Raw genomic sequence first — 19,282 nt, 5'->3', positions numbered from 1 at the left:
GCTCAAAATGCTTTTTTTCTTCTTGTACCATTTCAGTGGTGAAAACAACCATCCTGGGAACGCGAACTGCCTCTGCCGTGGGAAAAACGACGAGGAAATTCTCTGCCAACCAGAAGAAACGAAATCCGTGCCACCGTTTGCTGCTGTCCCAAAACTCCAGCCCGGCTGTTGGACTACATTGCGCAACAAATGGAATAATTTCCCGGCTGCCAGTCAATATTGTGGCCAACTGTCACCCCCGATTTAGGAAAAGAAGGAAAACCAATATCGGTGTTGCTCCGTGTGATGTGTGCTGATTTTTGAGGAGGGAAGGGGGGGGAGGGGGCATTCCGTTACATCAGAAAGGATCAGCTGGGTGATTGTTTTTTTTCTTCTGCTATTTCAGGTTTCGTTAGTGAGAATCAACAGTGTTGACGACGAGCGGTTGCTCGCGTAGTGTGACAAGTGTTGAGCCCCTCCCCGGGAGAGCCCATGGAAGAGGTGCGCCCGGAGTGCGCGTTCTAGATGTGGTGAAAAGGGTGGAAGAAAATTTCAGTTTCCAAAGTTCCAAGCGAAGTGCAGACTAGTGCGCCAAGTGCGTGAGTGGGGTAGCCAGGCATGAGCACGGAACATCCGGTGGTCGCAGCGGCGATGGACCTCCTGAACGGGACGGCAACGTCCACGGCGAAGCCGAACGTGGTGGGCCGCATGACGGACGCTCCGGCAGCGTTGGCCATCGATCCGCTGATTAGCCACGTCGGAGATGGCATCTTTCTGCAGACCAAAACCGCCCAAGGACTGGCGGGGATCTTCGTGTGGATCGCGCTGTTCATCACGTGTCAACAGGTGGGTGTGAAGCAAACAGCACTGGGCCGAATTACTATGCACTTTTGCTGAGCGAAGAAGAAGAGAAACAACGCCGTAATTATTGCGAGATTGGCGAGTTTCACCCGCCATTTTTTTTTGTACCTACACATAAAAGCATGCCTAACGTCCATCGGACGCATCTGGCGGATGGACGAAGTCAATCAGATATGAACTGAAGAGGAACGAACGAAGTTAAGTGGCCATCTCAATCAATGAAAAGCGTTTCTTGAGCAATGGCAGTCTTTTGCCTACTTGGCATACTGGAAAATATATCATTCTATGGATGGCTCGAGATTTTTTTGGGCTCTTTTCAAACTCTTTCAAAACTTTGTTATGAACACGAACGTTACGAGCACTGTCCGGAAAACTAATTAGGCAACTTTAATTACACAGAGTAGTTGCACTTCGGTCTACAATCTACCCAATCTGCAGTTGCAGTATGCTTTCAACCCAAAATCTTGATAACCGCAGCAGTGCGGTGCAGAGCCTTCAATCGAATTGCAAAACTTTTCGACGACGACGGACTGCACTGTGCATAATAATGATAGTTTTTGTGGCTTTTCAGACTATAGCGTTTTGAGATCTGACTCGCACGGATTAGAAGACAAAGTTCACAACAATGGCATCGCATCACCCTGTCGTAACTAATTGCCCGTGATGAATCAAGTTATTCGTTAGTGTGGCCGCATGAAGATCTGTTCAGAATTTGACGATTAAAAGCTTTCAAAGTTCCGCGTTAGACAACGAACAAAGAATTTTGTCCACGTTGTTTGGTTTGTTTTTGTTTGTACAAACTTGAACAAGAGAGAGAGAGAGAGAGGTCATGATGACTCGCTGCGAGGTGAAAAACCAGCTAGATAAAAGCGGAAAACATTGCCACGACTGCCAAACTATCCGGACACATTATGTTAGCTAATGCCACGAGCAGCAGTACCGCGGGACTGCTTCTGCGTTCGTTCGTTTTTTACTCGCCAGTGGTGTTCCGGCTAAAAAATGGTAGCTGAATTTTTGTACGTCTAGAGGTGTATTCACATTATACCGCATCCGCAGCCGCAGCCGCATCCGCACAAAATTTGACAGTACGGACGCACAGTGCGGATGCGATTTCTCCAATGCATTTCATATGCAGCCATTCACACTGTTCCGCATCCGTATCCGCAGTACGGATCCGTATACGGATGCGGAACAGTGTGAATGGGAACATTTGAAATGCATTGAAGGAATCGCTTCCGCACTGTGCGTCCGTACTGTCAAATTTTATACGGATGCGGCTGCGGCTGCGGATGCGGTATAATGTGAATACACCTTAGCACGTAACGTAACTACTTGGTATGGTAATGCGTTTCCATTACACAGTGGTCCGAAACCGAATTCTAGCGTGACAAAATTGATACCGGCCACACGTTAAGATTTAGAGCTTTGGTGTCTTCGGGACAAATGATCAGGGTCAATAGGGGCATCTTTTGGTATGGTGGAAATTAGGGTGGTCCAAATTTTAGGGTGGTTCAGAATTTTTATTTTGACGGGATGACGAGATAGCGCTTTGGTGTCTTCAGAAAAGTTGTAGAGAACATCATTCTGAGCAACTTTGCTGAAGAGCACAAAGCTCTATCTTCAAACGGGAAGTTTCTAGAGCCATTTTTGTAATTCAGGTTGAAGTGTTTATGAAAAAATGAGTTTTTTGAATTTATCAACTCAGGCTTGTGTCGTAGCGAGTTGGTGTTTTCTAGACATTTTTAGAGCTTATCAAAACACACATTTATCTTTCAAGAGAGCAAAAATCGGACCTTTAAAACGAAAGTTATAGCCAAAATACGACGAAAAAGACGCCATTTTGAAATGTGAATAACTCGAAAAGGTGGTGGAGTTTGACCTTGCTCTTAGAAGCATCTGAAAGTACACATTTTAGAGTATATTTGCTGAAAATATCTCGGGGGTCTTTTTTGTTTAACTTATTGAATCTCAATTTGAAAATGAGCATTTTTCAATCGTTTTTTGCCCATAACTTTTGATAGAATTGACCAAAATTCATTTTTCAAGAATAAAAATGTTCATTTTGACAAGCTCTACAATTGTCTAGAAGGGCTCAAAAATTTACAAAATGATCTAGTGGTCGTAAAAGAAGAAACAAGTTTTTACTGAAATATTTCAGGAATCAACAAAATAATTAAATTTATTCCTGAAATATTTCAGCCAAAACTTGTTTCTTCTTTTACAACCACTAGATCATTTTGTACATTTTTGAGCCCTTCTAGACAATTGTAGAGCTTGTCAAAATGAACATTTTTATTCTTGAAAAATGAATTTTGGTCAATTCTATCAAAAGTTATGGGCAAAAAACGATTGAAAAATGCTCATTTTCAAATTGAGATTAAATAAGTTAAACAAAAAAGACCCCCGAGATATTTTCAGCAAATATACTCTAAAATGTGTACTTTCAGATGCTTCTAAGAGCAAGGTCAAACTCCACCACCTTTTCGAGTTATTCACATTTCAAAATGGCGTCTTTTTCGTCGTATTTTGGCTATAACTTTCGTTTTAAAGGTCCGATTTTTGCTCTCTTGAAAGATAAATGTGTGTTTTGATAAGCTCTAAAAATGTCTAGAAAACACCAACTCGCTACGACACAAGCCTGAGTTGATAAATTCAAAAAACTCATTTTTTCATAAACACTTCAACCTGAATTACAAAAATGGCTCTAGAAACTTCCCGTTTGAAGATAGAGCTTTGTGCTCTTCAGCAAAGTTGCTCAGAATGATGTTCTCTACAACTTTTCTGAAGACACCAAAGCGCTATCTCGTCATCCCGTCAAAATAAAAATTCTGAACCACCCTAAAATTTGGACCACCCTAATTTCCACCATACCAAAAGATGCCCCTATTGACCCTGATCATTTGTCCCGAAGACACCAAAGCTCTAAATCTTAACGTGTGGCCGGTATCAATTTTGTCACGCTAGAATTCGGTTTCGGACCACTGTGCATTAGAGAGGTGCTGTTGCTAGTGGAGTAATTTTTCAACCAGCTTTCTTGGAATACGTGCGAAACTTGCTGGGTGGAAAGAGAAATGAGCGAAAGGAACTATTTCAAATGATTCTGGATGAAATAGCCGATTTTAAATTTTTTAAAGATTAATCCATTTGTGCCATGTTCAAGTGAGCCACACTTAGTTTTAGGCATTCTAATAAGCCAAGGACGTTATAAAAAACGTTACTTAATCCACCCTTAGGTGGTTGTTGTTAGGTGGTTGGTTTAGAGGGTAATGCTATCCAAAATAGATACACAACGGCAGACCTTTCAGTGTTCTATCAACTTGTTTCATTATTCATACCATCTGATTGGGTAGTCAGATCTTCATAATTCAGGGCACTTATGTGCTTATAACTTTTGATAGGGTTGTCAGATCTTCAATCTTTTTAACTCGTTGGAAAGGTCTTTTGATCACTTATCCATCGACATGTCGCATGATAGATCCGGACAACGTTTTCATCGAAACATATGAGATCCGGTCTCTAAAAAGTTCATAAATAACACTTAAGTGCGCATAACTTTTGTTAGGGTTGTCAGATCTTCAATCTTTTTAACTCGTTGGAAAGTTCTTTTGATCACCTATCCATTGACAGGTCGCATGATAGATCCGGACAACGTTTTCATCGAAATATATGAGATCCGGCCTCTAAAAAGTGCATAAATAACACTTAAGTGCGCATAACTTTTGATAGGGTTGTCAGATCTTCAAACTTTTGAACTCGTTGAAAAAGTCTTTCGAATACCTTTCTAAAAATGTATAATGTACTTCAAAAGTTATGGTAAAAAACAATTCTAACAAAAGTCCGGAAGATTGTAAAAAAGTTTCTTAAAAAAAAAAAAACACCTTTTTTACAATCTTCCGGACTTTTGTTAGAATTGTTTTTTTTAGCATAACTTTTGAAGTACTTTACTAAGCTTTATAATTTTCAATAGCGACTTATGGGACCCCAAGACGGATCGAATGAGACCAATACGGTCCAAATCGGTTCAGCCAGTGCCGAGATAATCCAGTGCATTTTTTTTTATCAACATCTCACCACACACACAGACATTTGCTCAGAATGTGATTCTGAGTCGATAAGAAAGGTCTAGGAGGTCAAATTAAGAATTTTGTTTTTCGAGTGATTTTATAGCCTTTCCTCAGTAAGGTGAGGAAGGCAAAACCTCAAATAACAACACCACACCGAAAACGACGTTTAAAAAAACTGGACTTTTCGAAATATGTACAAAAATTTACCATGGTGTAATTCAACAGAAAATAAATGATATTTTCAGGAATTAAAAACATCAAACATCAAAAAATGATTTTGAGCAATTTTGAAAACATGTTATTTTTGCCAAAGCCAAAAATTACTCATTTTAGCCAGTAAAAAAAAATCTTAGAAATTGTCGATTCTTTGAAGCAAAACTCCTCTGAATTAACGTCATGATTCGAAATCCGGACACTTAGTACCACATTATTTTTGTTATAGCTGGCAAAAAATCATGTAATGAGTTGGAAATGTAGAAATATCATCAGGATTTAAAATAAACAGTCAGTTTTAAGAGAATGCATGCAAAATATGTCTTTTCTAACAATTTTTCATCAGAATTTGAAAATTAAAATGACTTGTTGTGCTTCGAATCCCGGACACTGTTAAAAGCTGATTCGAAATCCGGACACTTTTGCTTCGAATTCCGGACACTCGATTTTGTTTATGAATCTCACAAATTTGGACTGAAATGTTAGTGAATGGCATTCTTTAGGTCACAAATAAGCTGTTAACATCAAAACAATCGAAAGTTTATACAAAAATTTGCTAGAATTTCAGGAAATCAAAAACATAAATTTCTGCTTTGCCTTCCTGGTGCTTCGGACGCTTATGAAATATTTCCGTTGAAATATTTCGCATTTCTGGTAAACTTATAATTTTATATTATTTGATTGTTTTGGCATTAACTACAGCGTTCAAACAAACTTTAAATGAAAGTTGATGTTAGAATTCATCAAATAACACAGTTTTGAAATTCATAATGCGAACTTATATCCACATAATTGATAAAATAAGTTGAAGTGTCCGGGTTTCGAAGCGTCCGGGAATTCGAATCATGACGTTACACGAGCTTTTAAAAAAAAACGAAACGCAAACATTTTGGCGTGTTTGCATAAATGTTGTTAACTATTTTTTTTTTAGATTCAAGTTTTTATTTTAAAGTTTTTTTTTATGGATATTAGGGTTTGGGATTGAAACCCGACTAAAACGACTTCGTTTACAACTAGGGAGTGTAAGTATGAGTTAGAGGTGGGTAAAAAAAGAGCGAACCGCTCAAAGAGCCGGTTCACTGAAAAAAGCGAACGAACCGTGGCTCACAAAAAAAAAGAACCGCTGTTCTTTTTTAAACTCCAGTCTTTTAAAAGAACCGTTTCAATATGGTATGATTTTCGTTATAAATATAATTTATTGAATTTCCAAAAAATGTAGTATTAAATTTGTTTTTGAGAATTGAAAATGCAGCTTCAAAAATTTCAATGCTTATAAAAATTAATCCCAAAAGTAAATAATTCTCTAAACTAAATTAAATAAACTTTTCACTGTGTAGCTAAGTGTTCATTAAAGTAATACCGGAATACAAATTTGAGCATTTCAAATAGCATAATTTGTCAAATATTACCAAAAATCTACTGAATATTTGAGAGATTTTCGAAAAAAAAAATCATTTGGTCCGATTAAACTTAAGCGTTTATAGACTTTATCGATTTAATCAGAATGTAGAGAAGTGTCCACAGAATGTTTTCTCCAAATAAATTATCAGCATTAGTTCAATTCTTGCAGAAATAAACTAAATTTTAAAATTATTAGCAACTTTTCCAGCATCCTAGATTTAAGTTTGGATGCCATTCAATTGTTCGAATGTTTAGTTTTGAGTATTTGACATGACTATGTTTTCAAGGCCATCTTCTCGTTTTTAGTTTTTTTTTATCACATAGGGCCGTTACAAATATTTTTCAAAGTTTATGTCACCCCTCCCCTTCAAAATCGGTCCGAAAAATCAGGGGGCAAAATAATATTTTTTTCGAAAAACTTCCAAATTTCAATGGAAATAGATGTCTTATCCACTAAAAACAAATTAAAAAGCATTTTTGGATTGATCAAAAATATTTTGAATTGTTCTGGAAATCCTTTGCACAGTAATGCAAAAAGTTTATTTTTCGGCTTGAAAAAAAGTCCATTAATTTTTCGATATTTTGAAAACTAATGAATGCAATACAACTGAGGATGTGTTAAATGCATTTTCAACTCTTTTTTCATAAAAATTTTTATAGCATGGCCTGTTTTTTTTGTTTTGTGACTTTGGCCAGAGCGGAGGGACATAAACTTAAAAATAAAAATAAAAATGGTACGGCCTAATTTATTAAAGTCCAATGTGAAATAACTTATAAAATCGCACGACCCGAACCCTTTTCATTCAAATTTTGAAAAAGAGCAAAAGAGCCGTTCAAAAGAGCTGCTCTTTTTAAAGAGCGAACAAAAAAAAACAGCTCCTTTAAAAGAGCGGTTTGGCCCACCTCTTATGAGTATTTCCGGAGACAGTTTCTGAACCTTAAGCTTGCAAATCAAAGAACAACTTCAATTAATCGATTCAATATCACGGTGACTAAACTTTCCCCTAAACTGTCAAAGTCGTCCGTTAGACGTATAGTTTCACCGAAATGGCATGCAAATTGAACGTTGGCCGTGACAAGAAGCAGAGACACCAAAGTCCATCGGTGCGTAAAAAATTCGCACAAAAACTTGTTACAACTTTAGGGGTTAACTTCCAATAGTAGGTGGTAGTTTTGGAGTGATTATTATTTTTTTTTTTTGAGATGTAACAACCCGCACAATTATGCTTCTGTTTAAATTAGATTTTTACCAAAGTATACGTCACAAACAAATGTCAGCCTTCCGTCCTTAAACACTCAACAAAGTGCTGACCAAGAATCAAACAATGCCTTCTTGGAGGACGGAAGGCAAAACCGGGTTGGTCGCTGCTAGCCAACTCGTACCAAAAAGCCAACAAAGACATGGACAGACCCCCACGGTTCAAACAAGAGCGAAGCCATTAAAACCCCCTTCCACAGTTTTTCTCTCTCCCGGTGTTGAGTGGAAGGTCAGCCGCGAGTGGTGCTCTATAACAGTCTTGGCGCAAGAGCTAGGGGTGTTCCTTATTGCTTTAAGATAGATTTATTATTTGAGGTCAAAAAGTAAAAACTTTTCAAAAGCGCTTTTAAATCAGTCGGCTTACTTTATTAAATTGTTGACATCCCCAGTTTGGCTAAATGTTGGTGGCAACAACATCAACAACACCACTACAACAGCTTGCGAATGATTCGAATTCGCAAGGTGGTCGTTCTTTAGATGACTGGCACAAACAAAAAACAGCAAAACATGTTATTTACCTGTTTCTTCGGGGAAGGGTCAACGATTTTTATTGGCGCAATTTTTGATATTTTTCAAGTTCAACATTTTATTATCCGTGGTCCTATCTTTTTCGAACATGATTGAGAATAAAAGGTATTTTCAAACATTATCTGAAAAATTTGACCAACATTTGTAACTTACCCTAACATCCTGTATCGCAAATCGTGACGACGTGGTTTTTTAAGTTTTATGTTATCGAAATGTAGTCACATTGTTATAGTAGTCTACATTCGACATGATGTCATTTTTGTGCTACGTATACCCCAAACTGCTCTACATGAATGTTCTACTTGTATTTTTTTTTGGTCATTTTGCAATTTGAGTTCTTTTACAAAAACTGAAAATACTTTATTCTACAACCTCAAAAGAAATCCAGTTGTAATTGCGAAAAGTGAACACAATACAAACATCATATTGACGCAGTTGTTCAACACTTGTTTTGCACCGATTTAAGCCAACGTGTAACAAGATGAACTTTGTTAATCCTTCCCAGCTTAGTCGCGTATGTTGTTGTTGCTTCCCCCACAGGTGAATAAAATTGCCCTGACAAACGTGTCAATCAGCCTTCAGTTTCGGCTAAATTAGGTCCAAACAAAGTTTATCTAGCTCAAAAGCAAATGCAAGAAATAAAAGAAACGACATTTGATTTGGGACACGTTGAAAGGCCGCACGTCCACGGAATTGCCGCCGAATCGTCTCTTCAACAGTTGAAGACTATACCAGTGGTGGTGACTTTTTTGTCCCTCGATTTAGTTGGATCAAAAACCAAAAGCTCACGTTTGGAAACTTGCGGGCTCGATTCGTGAAATGGCAATCAGCTGGGCTGGGGATGTTTTTGCTGCTTTGCAGTTTTAAAACATATTTTACATATTTGTGAGAATAAGTTGAATGATTGAATATCGATGCAATGCTGCACTTTGCAGTTATAGTTATTGCACGGGCTAGGTTATTGTATGTAAATAAAATATTTTTCCTGTTTATGTTCTTGTGTTTCAAACCGATGTTGCATAAGTATAAACTAAACATTATGTGAGTAAAATTACATAAAAACGATGTAAAGTTACAACTAAAAGTTTAGCTCGTTCCATTGTTGTCTTTTTTTTCTATGCAAAAAAATGTGATTTTATCGAGTTTTCAAGAGTAAAGTGATAGGATTTTTTCCGCAAAATGAAGAGTACAAATTAAATACTTACGAAATGGTATGGAAATCACACTGACAGTGTTAGGGAAGTGTAATTCAAAATAATTAGGTAATCAAGTAATTCCAGAAAAAAGTTTTCATGAAATTTTGAAATGTTTAGCAAATTAGTTAACTGTAATTAGGAATATGTCGATGAATAACATGATTTTAACATTCTCAACGTATAATTAATTTCTCAATAAAAATGATTTCTAATCGGAAAACGGAATGCATTTTCTGATTCTCTGGATAATTTTCCACTAGAAGAAGATGAAATAAGTTTGTTAAAAGTAAATATTACAGTCAGACTCAATTATCCGAAGGCCTCGGAAAACTTTCACTTCGGATTATCGAATCACGAAAAAAAATGTTTTTTCGCTGTCTTATTTTTTATTGTCGAGCTTAAGTATGACCCCTAAACTACGCTAAGGCTGGTACAAATATTTTTAAAAGTTTTTGTCACCCCCCCCCCCCCCTTCAAAATTGGCTCGAAAAATCAGGGGGCAAAAAAAATATTTTTACAATAAACTTCAAAATTTCAATGAAAATTCAAGTGCAACCAGCTGAAATCAAATTAAAATACATTCTTCTGCGTTTAAAATCATTTTTAGCATGTTTGGGTTTATTAAAAAATCTTAAGATTTTTTGAAAATTTTCGATGCAAAACCTTTTTTTTCGATACAATTTTTGTTTTTGTCAGATCTTAGATTTTTTGAAAACTAATGATTGCAAAACAACTGAACTAGTGTAAAATGCATTTTAAAACACTTTTTTCATTTAAATGTGAAGACTATGGCTTGTAATTTAAATTTTTATATTTTTTTATTTTTTTGCCCCCCCCCTTGACCTCGGCCAGGGCCGAGGGACAAAAACTTTTTTTAATATTTGCATCGGCCTAAAGTGATTTACATTTTTTTAATCCAAGGTGGAGGCCAAAATGGTGGTGACGAAATATGCATTTTATTATTTAATAAGCAATCAACTATTCAAATTTGACTAAAATGGGGTCGGGACCATCCATAAACCACGTGGACACTTTTTTGGAAATCTCTTGCCCCCCCCCCCTTTCGTGGACAATTGTCCATACAAAAAAAATCTTTTTCATATGGAGCGTGGACAATCGCCATACCCCCCCCCCCTAAAGTGTCCACGTGGTTTATGGATGGTCCCGTCGCAGAACTTGAATTTAATGTTTAGAACAAGAAGAAGAAAAAAAAAACAGAAAAATGCTTTTTTGTTAGTGATTCGATTACCCGAAGGTTTGTATGGGACTTCGGATAATCGAAACTTCGGATAATCGAGGCTTCGGATAATCGAGTGTGGACTGTATGTGTTTTAAAACATAATTTTTAAAATACATCGATTTTCAGTAAAACAGATTTTATATGAAATATGAAAACTTTTGATTTGTGCTTCGAATTCAGTTTAAAATGCAATATGAATCGACAATTTTATAAACTAAACTCATTTTGACGAATTACAGGAAAAAATCGGACTTTTTAACAATTTTACTTTTTAATTATGTGTATAAACTGAGTTAACTTAATATAACCATTTTTTTTTTCTTAAAAACTATATCAGCAACCTTAGTGATGGTACATTGTACGTGAAAATTTGAATTAATTTGAAAGCCTTAAATATGATTTTAACAAAAACAAGCTTTTTTTTTTTCAAACATTATTGGAAAAACTTTTTCTCAAAAAAAGTGCATATGAGCAATTTTCTCAAATTTCGGTCATTTTGTATTTTTAATCCGGCTGAAACTTTTTTTGGTGCCTTCGGTATGCCCAAAGAAGCCATTTTGCATCATTAGTTTGTCCATATAATTTTCCATACAAATTTGGCAGCTGTCCATACAAAAATGATAAAAGAATTTTCAAAAATCTGTATCTTTTGAAGGAATTTTTTGATCGATTTGGAGTCTTCGACAAAGTTGTAGGTATGGATATGGACTGATGACATGATGAAATGGGCGTAAAATTGAATGTTTGGCACGTTTGAAATGTTAGTCTTGATTTTAAGTTTTTAAAAATATTTTTTCGAAAAGATCGGAAAATTTCACAATTGTTTCATATATTAACATTGAAAATCGGACCATTAGTTGCTGAGATATTGACGATAGAAAATGGCGGGTTGTTTGGGTGAGACTTAGAAAACATCAATTTTCCTGTTTTTTAACCCTTGCATGACAATATCTCAGCAACTATGGGACGTATCAACAAAGTTCAATAAAGCAAAATATAGAGAATTTTCTCAGCTTTTCAAAAATATGTTTTTTTAGGGTTGGGCAGACATGGGCACTAATTAAAAAAAAATGAAAAACTGAGACTATTTTCAAAAAAGTTACCTAAAAATGGTTTTAACTTAAAAACGGTGTACTTTATCAAAAATTCACTAAAGTACTTTTTGATTGCAAATTCGATTTTACATCGAAAAATGAAGGTGAAAAATTTTTGCGACCAATATTTCGATTTTTTGAAAAAAATTGAATTGGTTCAAAAAATCATAACTCGGTCAAAGATTTTTTGCCCATTCTGGAAATTTCTGAAAAGTTGGCATTTTATGTCTTCTAAAACATATCAAAAAACAAAAAAAAATAAAATAGTGTTTTTTTGCAAATCAAATTTTAGTGACAGAAAGTTAAATAAAAAATCACCATTTTTTTACCGTGTATCATTTTTTTGAGTGTAGTCCATATCAATACCTACAACTTTGCCGAAGACACCAAATCGATCAAAAAATTCCTTCAAAAGATACAGACTTTTGAATTTTCACATATCATTTTTGTATGGACAGCTGCCAAATTTGTATGGAAAATTATATGGACAAACTAATGATGCAAAATGGCTTCTTTGGGCATACCGAAGGCACCAAAAAAGTTTTAGCCGGATTAAAAAATACAAAAAATAAAATTAAAGATAAAAGACCGATTCTGTAGAGAACTGCTCAGCTACCTTAGTGATGGTACATTGCACGTAAAAATAAAATTTAATCACCTTAAATATGATTTCAACAAAAAAAAATCTATGACTATCAAAGTCACCCCAGAATTCAAAATAAGAATTTTCAACGCAGCTTTTTTTCAAACATTATTGAAAAAACTTTTTTCTCAAAAAAGTGCATATCCCTTGTGTGGCCTAGGTAAATCCTAGCACATGATTCTAAAATTAATAATTTTGAGACAGACCTTACCGTTTGGAAAATATTTCAAAAATAAATTGTAATCCTATCAATGTAACTCCGATTTACGGTACTTTTTGTAGTATTTCCTGGAAAAGGTATACTTTAGTATTATAAATTAAAAGTGATGGAAATGCATATAAGAGACCATCCATATACCACGTGGACACTTTGTTGGGAATCTGTTACTCGTGGACAATTGTCCATACAAAAAAAAACTTTTTTGTATGGATCGTGGATAATCGCCAACCCCCCCCCCCCCCCCTTATAAAGCGTTCACGTGGTTTAAGGTTGGCCCTCTAAGAGTTTTAATCCAAAGTTAATTATGATTTCTGGATTTTTTTTAAAGGTCCAATAAGGCCGTTGCAAATATTTTTTGAAGGTTATGTCCCTGGGCTCTAACCAAAGTCCAAAACAATAAAAAATATAAAAATTGAAATTACAAGCCTAGGTTTCAACATTTGGATGAAAAAAGTGTTTTAAAATGTATTTTACAGGCGCCCAGTTGCTTTCCAATCATTAGTTTTGAAAATATCAAGGTACAGACGGATTTTTTTTCGCAAAAAAAAACTTTTCGTGGTATTTTAGGGAAATTTTAAATGTTTTCAAGGGAGTTCAAACATGCTAAACATGATTATAAACACTGGAAAATGCATTTTAACTGGTTTTCAGTTGATTAAACTTTAATTTTTATTAAAATTTTGAAATTTTTCGAAAAAATATCTTTTTGCCCCCTGATTTTTCAGGCCAACTTTGACATAAACTTTGAAAAATACTTGCAACGGCCTAAACCAAATTTCCAGTTTTTGCTTTTTGGGTGTTTTCGAAACCGCCTTGAGTCAGGGGTATTAAAAACACCCAAAAAGCAAAAACTGAAAATTTGGTTTATTGGACCTTTTAAAAAAAAAAAAAAACTCCAGATTTGAATTATAAATTTGCAGGTGTCATGATAAGGTCCAGCTTGTGACGATACACTACCTTCCCTTTTCTAAGCAATCGAATCCAGAAGGAAAAGATCGTCAGTTGTGTAGATCCGAGCTGGGACTTGAATCCTGATCTACCGCTTACGAGGCGGAAGCGTTACTTCTACACAGAAAAAAAAAATGTGAATTTACTCGGCACGGAAAAATGAATTATGTACATGTAAACTCAGTTGATGTAATTTTGAGATTCGACGTATACGGTTGAATCACACGTAAAATCAAGTTTTTACGTATAATTTGTTGCAATCATCAAATTGCATTTAAATTTGAATGTTTAATGACGGGCAAAAGTGTTACATCATAAATGATGTAACATTCGGAAATATTTTTTTGTGTGTAGGCTACGTGGCTCTGAAATTAATTGTTTCGTTTTATAAAATGTTTGGCATATCTGGGCTACAAATTGGAATTGATGATCTAAACAGGCCTTCATTTCTTTGATATATTTAGAATCATTCTGCATAAAGAATACTGTTTAAATATTTGATGATTACATTCTCTTGCTAGTATCAATATTGTGAATGTGCCTGCTGCACTTGAAAAAAAATCAAACTATGCACGATGTGTTACCTGCACAATCCCGTCATATACCATTCTAAACCGGTCTTCTTCTGGCCGCTCACAGGTCAGCGCCATCACCGGGCCAGAACCTGTCGAACTGTGACGGTGGCGACCGCCAATCGCGCGCTCGCCAGCTAGACTCTGTAATCGCGTTTTGTTTCTGTTTTTGTTCGAAGCCCGCGTAATGCAGTTATAAATAACAACAGCTCACCATCGTCGTCGGTCGGCCGTCCATTGACGATCCAGAATACCTAACTGTCACACGGTAACAGCCCAACTATTACGGATAGTTACTGGTTGGGGTGGTATGATGGAGCACAGTTATGGAGAGCATTCCGCGAAGAAGGCAACGACGACGACAGTCCAGAGAACACAACGTGAACTCTAAGTAATACTAACAGTGTGGCGATGTTGTCGTTTCTTGCGGTTACTCTGGCTTTATGGGGTAGTTTACAGAATATCAGACGATGTTTAAATTATTTTGAGAATATTGTAACAAAGTCAAATTTCAACACCTAAAAATAAACAAATAAAAAATAGTTTAGAATTTCGTGTTCTTATTTAACGTTCAAAATCTAGCAAATCGCCTCGGTTAGCCGTACAAACCACTGGCAGTAGAGTCCGTTATGCAGAACGTGATCCGGGCTAGAGAAGTTCGCCTTTCTCCGTTACTGCCGAGCCAAGAGCTTCTCCAGGCGATGGACTCGGTGGTACCACCGGCAAGAACCCAAACAAAATAATCTAGTTTTTCTTCTCTCTCGCTCCGCTGGTCGATGATGAAATCGACTACTTGGCCATACAACGAACAACAGCAGTCAAGAAACATCATCTTACATCATCATCGTGGGGAGCAGCGCAGTTTGGTGGTGGCTGGCATTGCAGCGGTTCGCTCGATGGAGTACACCACAGCTGTGCGATTCACAATTCCAGCAGGGAAGCCTCGGCCGACCCACGCAATCTTGTTTTCAAACTGGGAAAACCAAGCTGGCAAAAAGTAATATTTGCTCTTTTCGGTCACGTTGTAATTCAGTTGTGATTCTTGTGTCGTGGGTTGACATAGTTTCGTGCTTTCTCCGTAAATTTGAAACGATGTATTTTGTAGAAATTTACCTCTAAAAACAGTCCAGCTCTATATGCGAGGGTTCATGTTTTATCTAGGTCAACTTCGTTGTAATCTGAGAAGTTGAAGTTTGCGTTCCACCGGATAGATGGAACAGCGCAAGTAAACAAATTTTCATAGCCAGCGTTGTCAGTATGATGAACTTCGTGTTCAAGCCGGAATGTTTGACATGAAAGTTTAGTTTACGTTGCTTATCGCTGAGTCATAAAGATTAAATCTTCTTCTATCATAACATTTACGTACAATTATGCATCTATCATATAGGCAACCCGTACTGAGAAGAACTATAAATCACAAAAAAACTTCTTGATTAGTTACCCTTTCAAACCTTTCAAGTGTTACGAGTTATGCAGCTTAACTTAAAGAACGTTTGAGGAGTTGTTTTTTGGGTACTATATAAATGTGAGGAAGGCACCAATCACCTAATGATTAGAGCGTCCAATGTCCCGTCCCGGGAAAAAAAATTCCAGGGAATTCTAGGAAAAAAATATTTCCCGGGAATTCCCGAAATACAAGCGGAAGTATACATTTTCCTAACTTTTTGGCATCAATGTTTTAAAAGTATGCAAAAAATAATAATTAGAGAATTTAATTCATTTCAACCTTTACAGTATGTAAAAAAAATATTTACACCCCTTGGGCACTAAGCACATTTTGTGATGAAACATGTAAACAATTTAAAGTTTAACAGAAACCTAGTACACCGTTTTGTTCAAAAACTCATGCCGAACATTTTGCTACAAAAAGCTCATGAAAAGATGATTTCCATAAAAAGTTATATAACAAATACTATTACAGAAATCAAAAAAGGTGCAAAAAAAGTTTGTACACCTTTCGAAAAATGAACATAAATAAAGTTATTTGTTGACAAATCACCATAAATCCAGTCTCCTAACTCCAAATAGGCATCCTTGACTGATAAAAAAAATAATTTGGATTGAATATAAAGTTTACTCTCAGTATAAAAGTTTATATAACTCTAGAAATTTTATATAAAACTTATCTAAACTTAATTTTGCAAACTTTAAAAAAAACTAGATGTCATTATATGACATTGCTAAATAAACATTCTGGAGTGGGTATAACACCGTTTTGGGGGTCTTTGTATAGATAGAATAGATTTTTCGTTGGATTTTTGTACCAACCCGGAATTACGTCGTCGGGAAATCCGCCGGCATCTTAACCGGTCCACAATTCACAAGTCAACCTATGTGGCATCGGAAAGGGCATAAAATTTTCGATCTTTTGATACCCATACATCTAGGTTTTCTATAAAACCCACGTTTTTAAATACCTAGGCAAAAACGTTGTTACGGTTTCGTTTGAGCAACCTGCCAAAAATGTATGGAATTTAGTAATTCAGCAATTCCCCACGAAAACAGCATGGAAAAAACAAAAGTGCTCGAATCGGGCTCAAAATTTTTCTGGTGGTTCCCTGGCCGAAATAATTAGACCCGTATTTTTTTGTTTGGCCATTAGGGTGACCTATGGCGTATTAGGGTGGTCTGAAAAATGGCGATTTTCATCGATTTACGCAAAAATCACTTTTTTCGAAAAATCATAACTCCTCGCCATTTTAACCGATTTCAATTGTCTTATACGCAAATGAAAGGTGATAAGTTGGCCTTTCAAAGAAAAATAGTAAGAAGTTTCAAGAATGTAGCCTAACATATGAAAAGGTCGAATGAAACTTTAAAATGCCGTTTTGACGGTGTCTGGACCAAAGAGCCTATGTCTGAAAATATTTTTATCGGATTCCCCGGACATTTTTACATAATATACAAAAAAATGGGAGGAGTTCATTAACAGGATTCCGAGATATGAGTTTTTGAAAATAAAATCCGTGTTTTTTGACGCGCCGCGCGCAAAAACCGGAGAATGACGAAATTGGCAAAAAATCCACTTTTTTCACTAAAACGGCGATAACTTTAAAATTTCAGCGATGACCTATACATGTCTGGGTACCAAAAGTTGCGTCTTTTAAATACAAAAATTTTGGTACCATAACATCTATAGGTCATCGCTGAAATTTTAAAGTTATCGCCGTTTTAGTGAAAAAAGTTGATTTTTGCCAATTTCGTCATTCTCCGGTTTTGCGCGCGCGTCAAAAACACGGATTTTATTTTCAAAACTCATATCTCGGAATCCTGTTAATGAACTCCTCCCATTTTTTTGTATATTATGTAAAAATGTCCGGGGAATCCGATAAAAATATTTCCAGACATAGGCTCTTTGGTCCAGACACCGTCAAAACGGCATTTTAATGTTTCATACGCCTTTTTCATATGTTAGGCAAGGTTTTTGAAACTTCTTAATATTTCTCTTTGAAAGGCCAACTTTTCACCTTTCATTTGCGTATAAGACAATTGAAATCGGTTGAAATGACGAGGAGTAATGATTTTTCGAAAAAAGTGGTTTTTGCGAAAATCGACGAAAATGGCCATTTTTCAGACCACCCTAACACGGCGTATGTCACCCTAATGGCCAAACAAAAAAATACGGGTCTAATTATTTCGGCCAGGGAACCCTCAGAAAAATTTTGAGCCCGATCCGAGCACTTTTGTTTTTTTCCATGCTGTTTTCGTGGGGAATTGCTGAATTTTTGTTTTCATGGAACAAACATACTTTTTGCCCAGGTATTAAAAAATGTGGGTTTTATAGAAAACCTAGATGTATGGGTATCAAAAGATCGGAAATTTTATGCCCTTTCCGATGCCATATAGGTTGCCTTGTGAACTGTGGACCGGTTAAGATGCCGGCGGATTTCCCGACGACGTAATTCCCGGTTGGTACAAAAATCCAACGAAAAATCTATTCTATCGATACAAAGACCCCCAAAACGGTGTTATACCCACTCCAGAATGTTTATTTAGCAATTGTATGGTCATATATTGACATTTAGATAAATTGAAAGTTTGCAAAATTAAGTTTAGATAAGTTTCATATAAAATTTCCAGAGTTATATAAACTTTTATACTAAGTATTTAGTAAACTTTATATTCAATATAAATTATTTGTTTAATCAGTCAAGGATGCCTATTTGGAGTTGGGAGACTGAATTTATGGAGATTTGTCAACAAATAACTTTATTTATGTTAATTTTTCAAAAGGTGTACAAACTTTTTTTGCGCCTTTTTTTGATTTCGGTAATAGTATTTGTTATATAACTTTTTATGGAAATCATCTTTCCGTGAGCTTTTTGTAGCAAAATGTTCGGCATGAGTTTTTGAACAAAACGTAGTAGGGTAGAGTAGTCATCAATGAGACACGGGGAACAATGATAAAATGGCTCTCACAAGTCGTAGTTTCAACCAATCATGCTCATATTTGGGGGAAAGGTGTGTCTACTGGATACACGTCTGCCATATTAGTGGCTTTGGTTATGGACGCTCCCTTGAAAAGTAATTCATAAATGTTTGATTATGGGGTGTAAAAGTAAATTATGGACAAAAAATACTTTTTCGCTCGTAGACTGCCATTTACATCAAAACTTATATTTCTTCAAATTTCTTTCGACGTTCCATAGGGATTAAGTTGGGCTACAATGTCCTTTCATTAGATTTGGCCAAAATTTAGAATATACCCAGAATCCAGGGCTGTCTCATTGTTCCCCACTCATTTCAGCCCATGGGGAACAATGAGACACTTTGATTTTTCTTCAATAAACTTTTCAAAATCGATGGAAATCTTTCAAAACATGAATTAAAAGAGATTTTTGGCATATTTATAGAGTTTAAACTTCATTTAACCAAAAATACTAAGTTATTTGGTATTAATATATGGATTATACAAAATTTCAATACTTTTTAGTGTAACTTTTGTTATTAAAAGTTTCATGTTGGCAAAATTGCTCTAAAATGTTCAAGGCAAGTCACCTGCAATGGAACAATACAAAAACATGATGTTTTGCTAGAAAAATGTTGATTTTCGTAAAGTGTCTCA

The 19,282-nt window shown here is 35.8% G+C and overlaps 1 protein-coding gene across 3 annotated transcripts in view; it reads left to right on the top strand.

Moving 5' to 3' along the window:
- The window catches only part of LOC6044660 (transmembrane protein 184B), a 57,016-nt gene that overhangs the window by 4,712 nt on the left and 33,022 nt on the right, over positions 1–19,282 (top strand). For all 3 annotated transcript variants that reach the window (XM_038262053.1, XM_038262055.1, XM_038262054.1), the window contains exon 2: positions 386–825. In XM_038262053.1, coding sequence (XP_038117981.1) covers positions 598–825 — 228 coding nt within the window. In that variant the 5' untranslated portion in view covers positions 386–597. The remainder of the gene's footprint in view (positions 1–385; positions 826–19,282) is intronic.

The sequence above is a fragment of the Culex quinquefasciatus genome, chromosome 3 (genome assembly GCF_015732765.1).
Source record: "Culex quinquefasciatus strain JHB chromosome 3, VPISU_Cqui_1.0_pri_paternal, whole genome shotgun sequence".
In the NCBI taxonomy this organism is placed as follows: Eukaryota; Metazoa; Arthropoda; class Insecta; order Diptera; family Culicidae; genus Culex; species Culex quinquefasciatus.
This window is presented reverse-complemented; position numbering and strand designations above follow the sequence as displayed.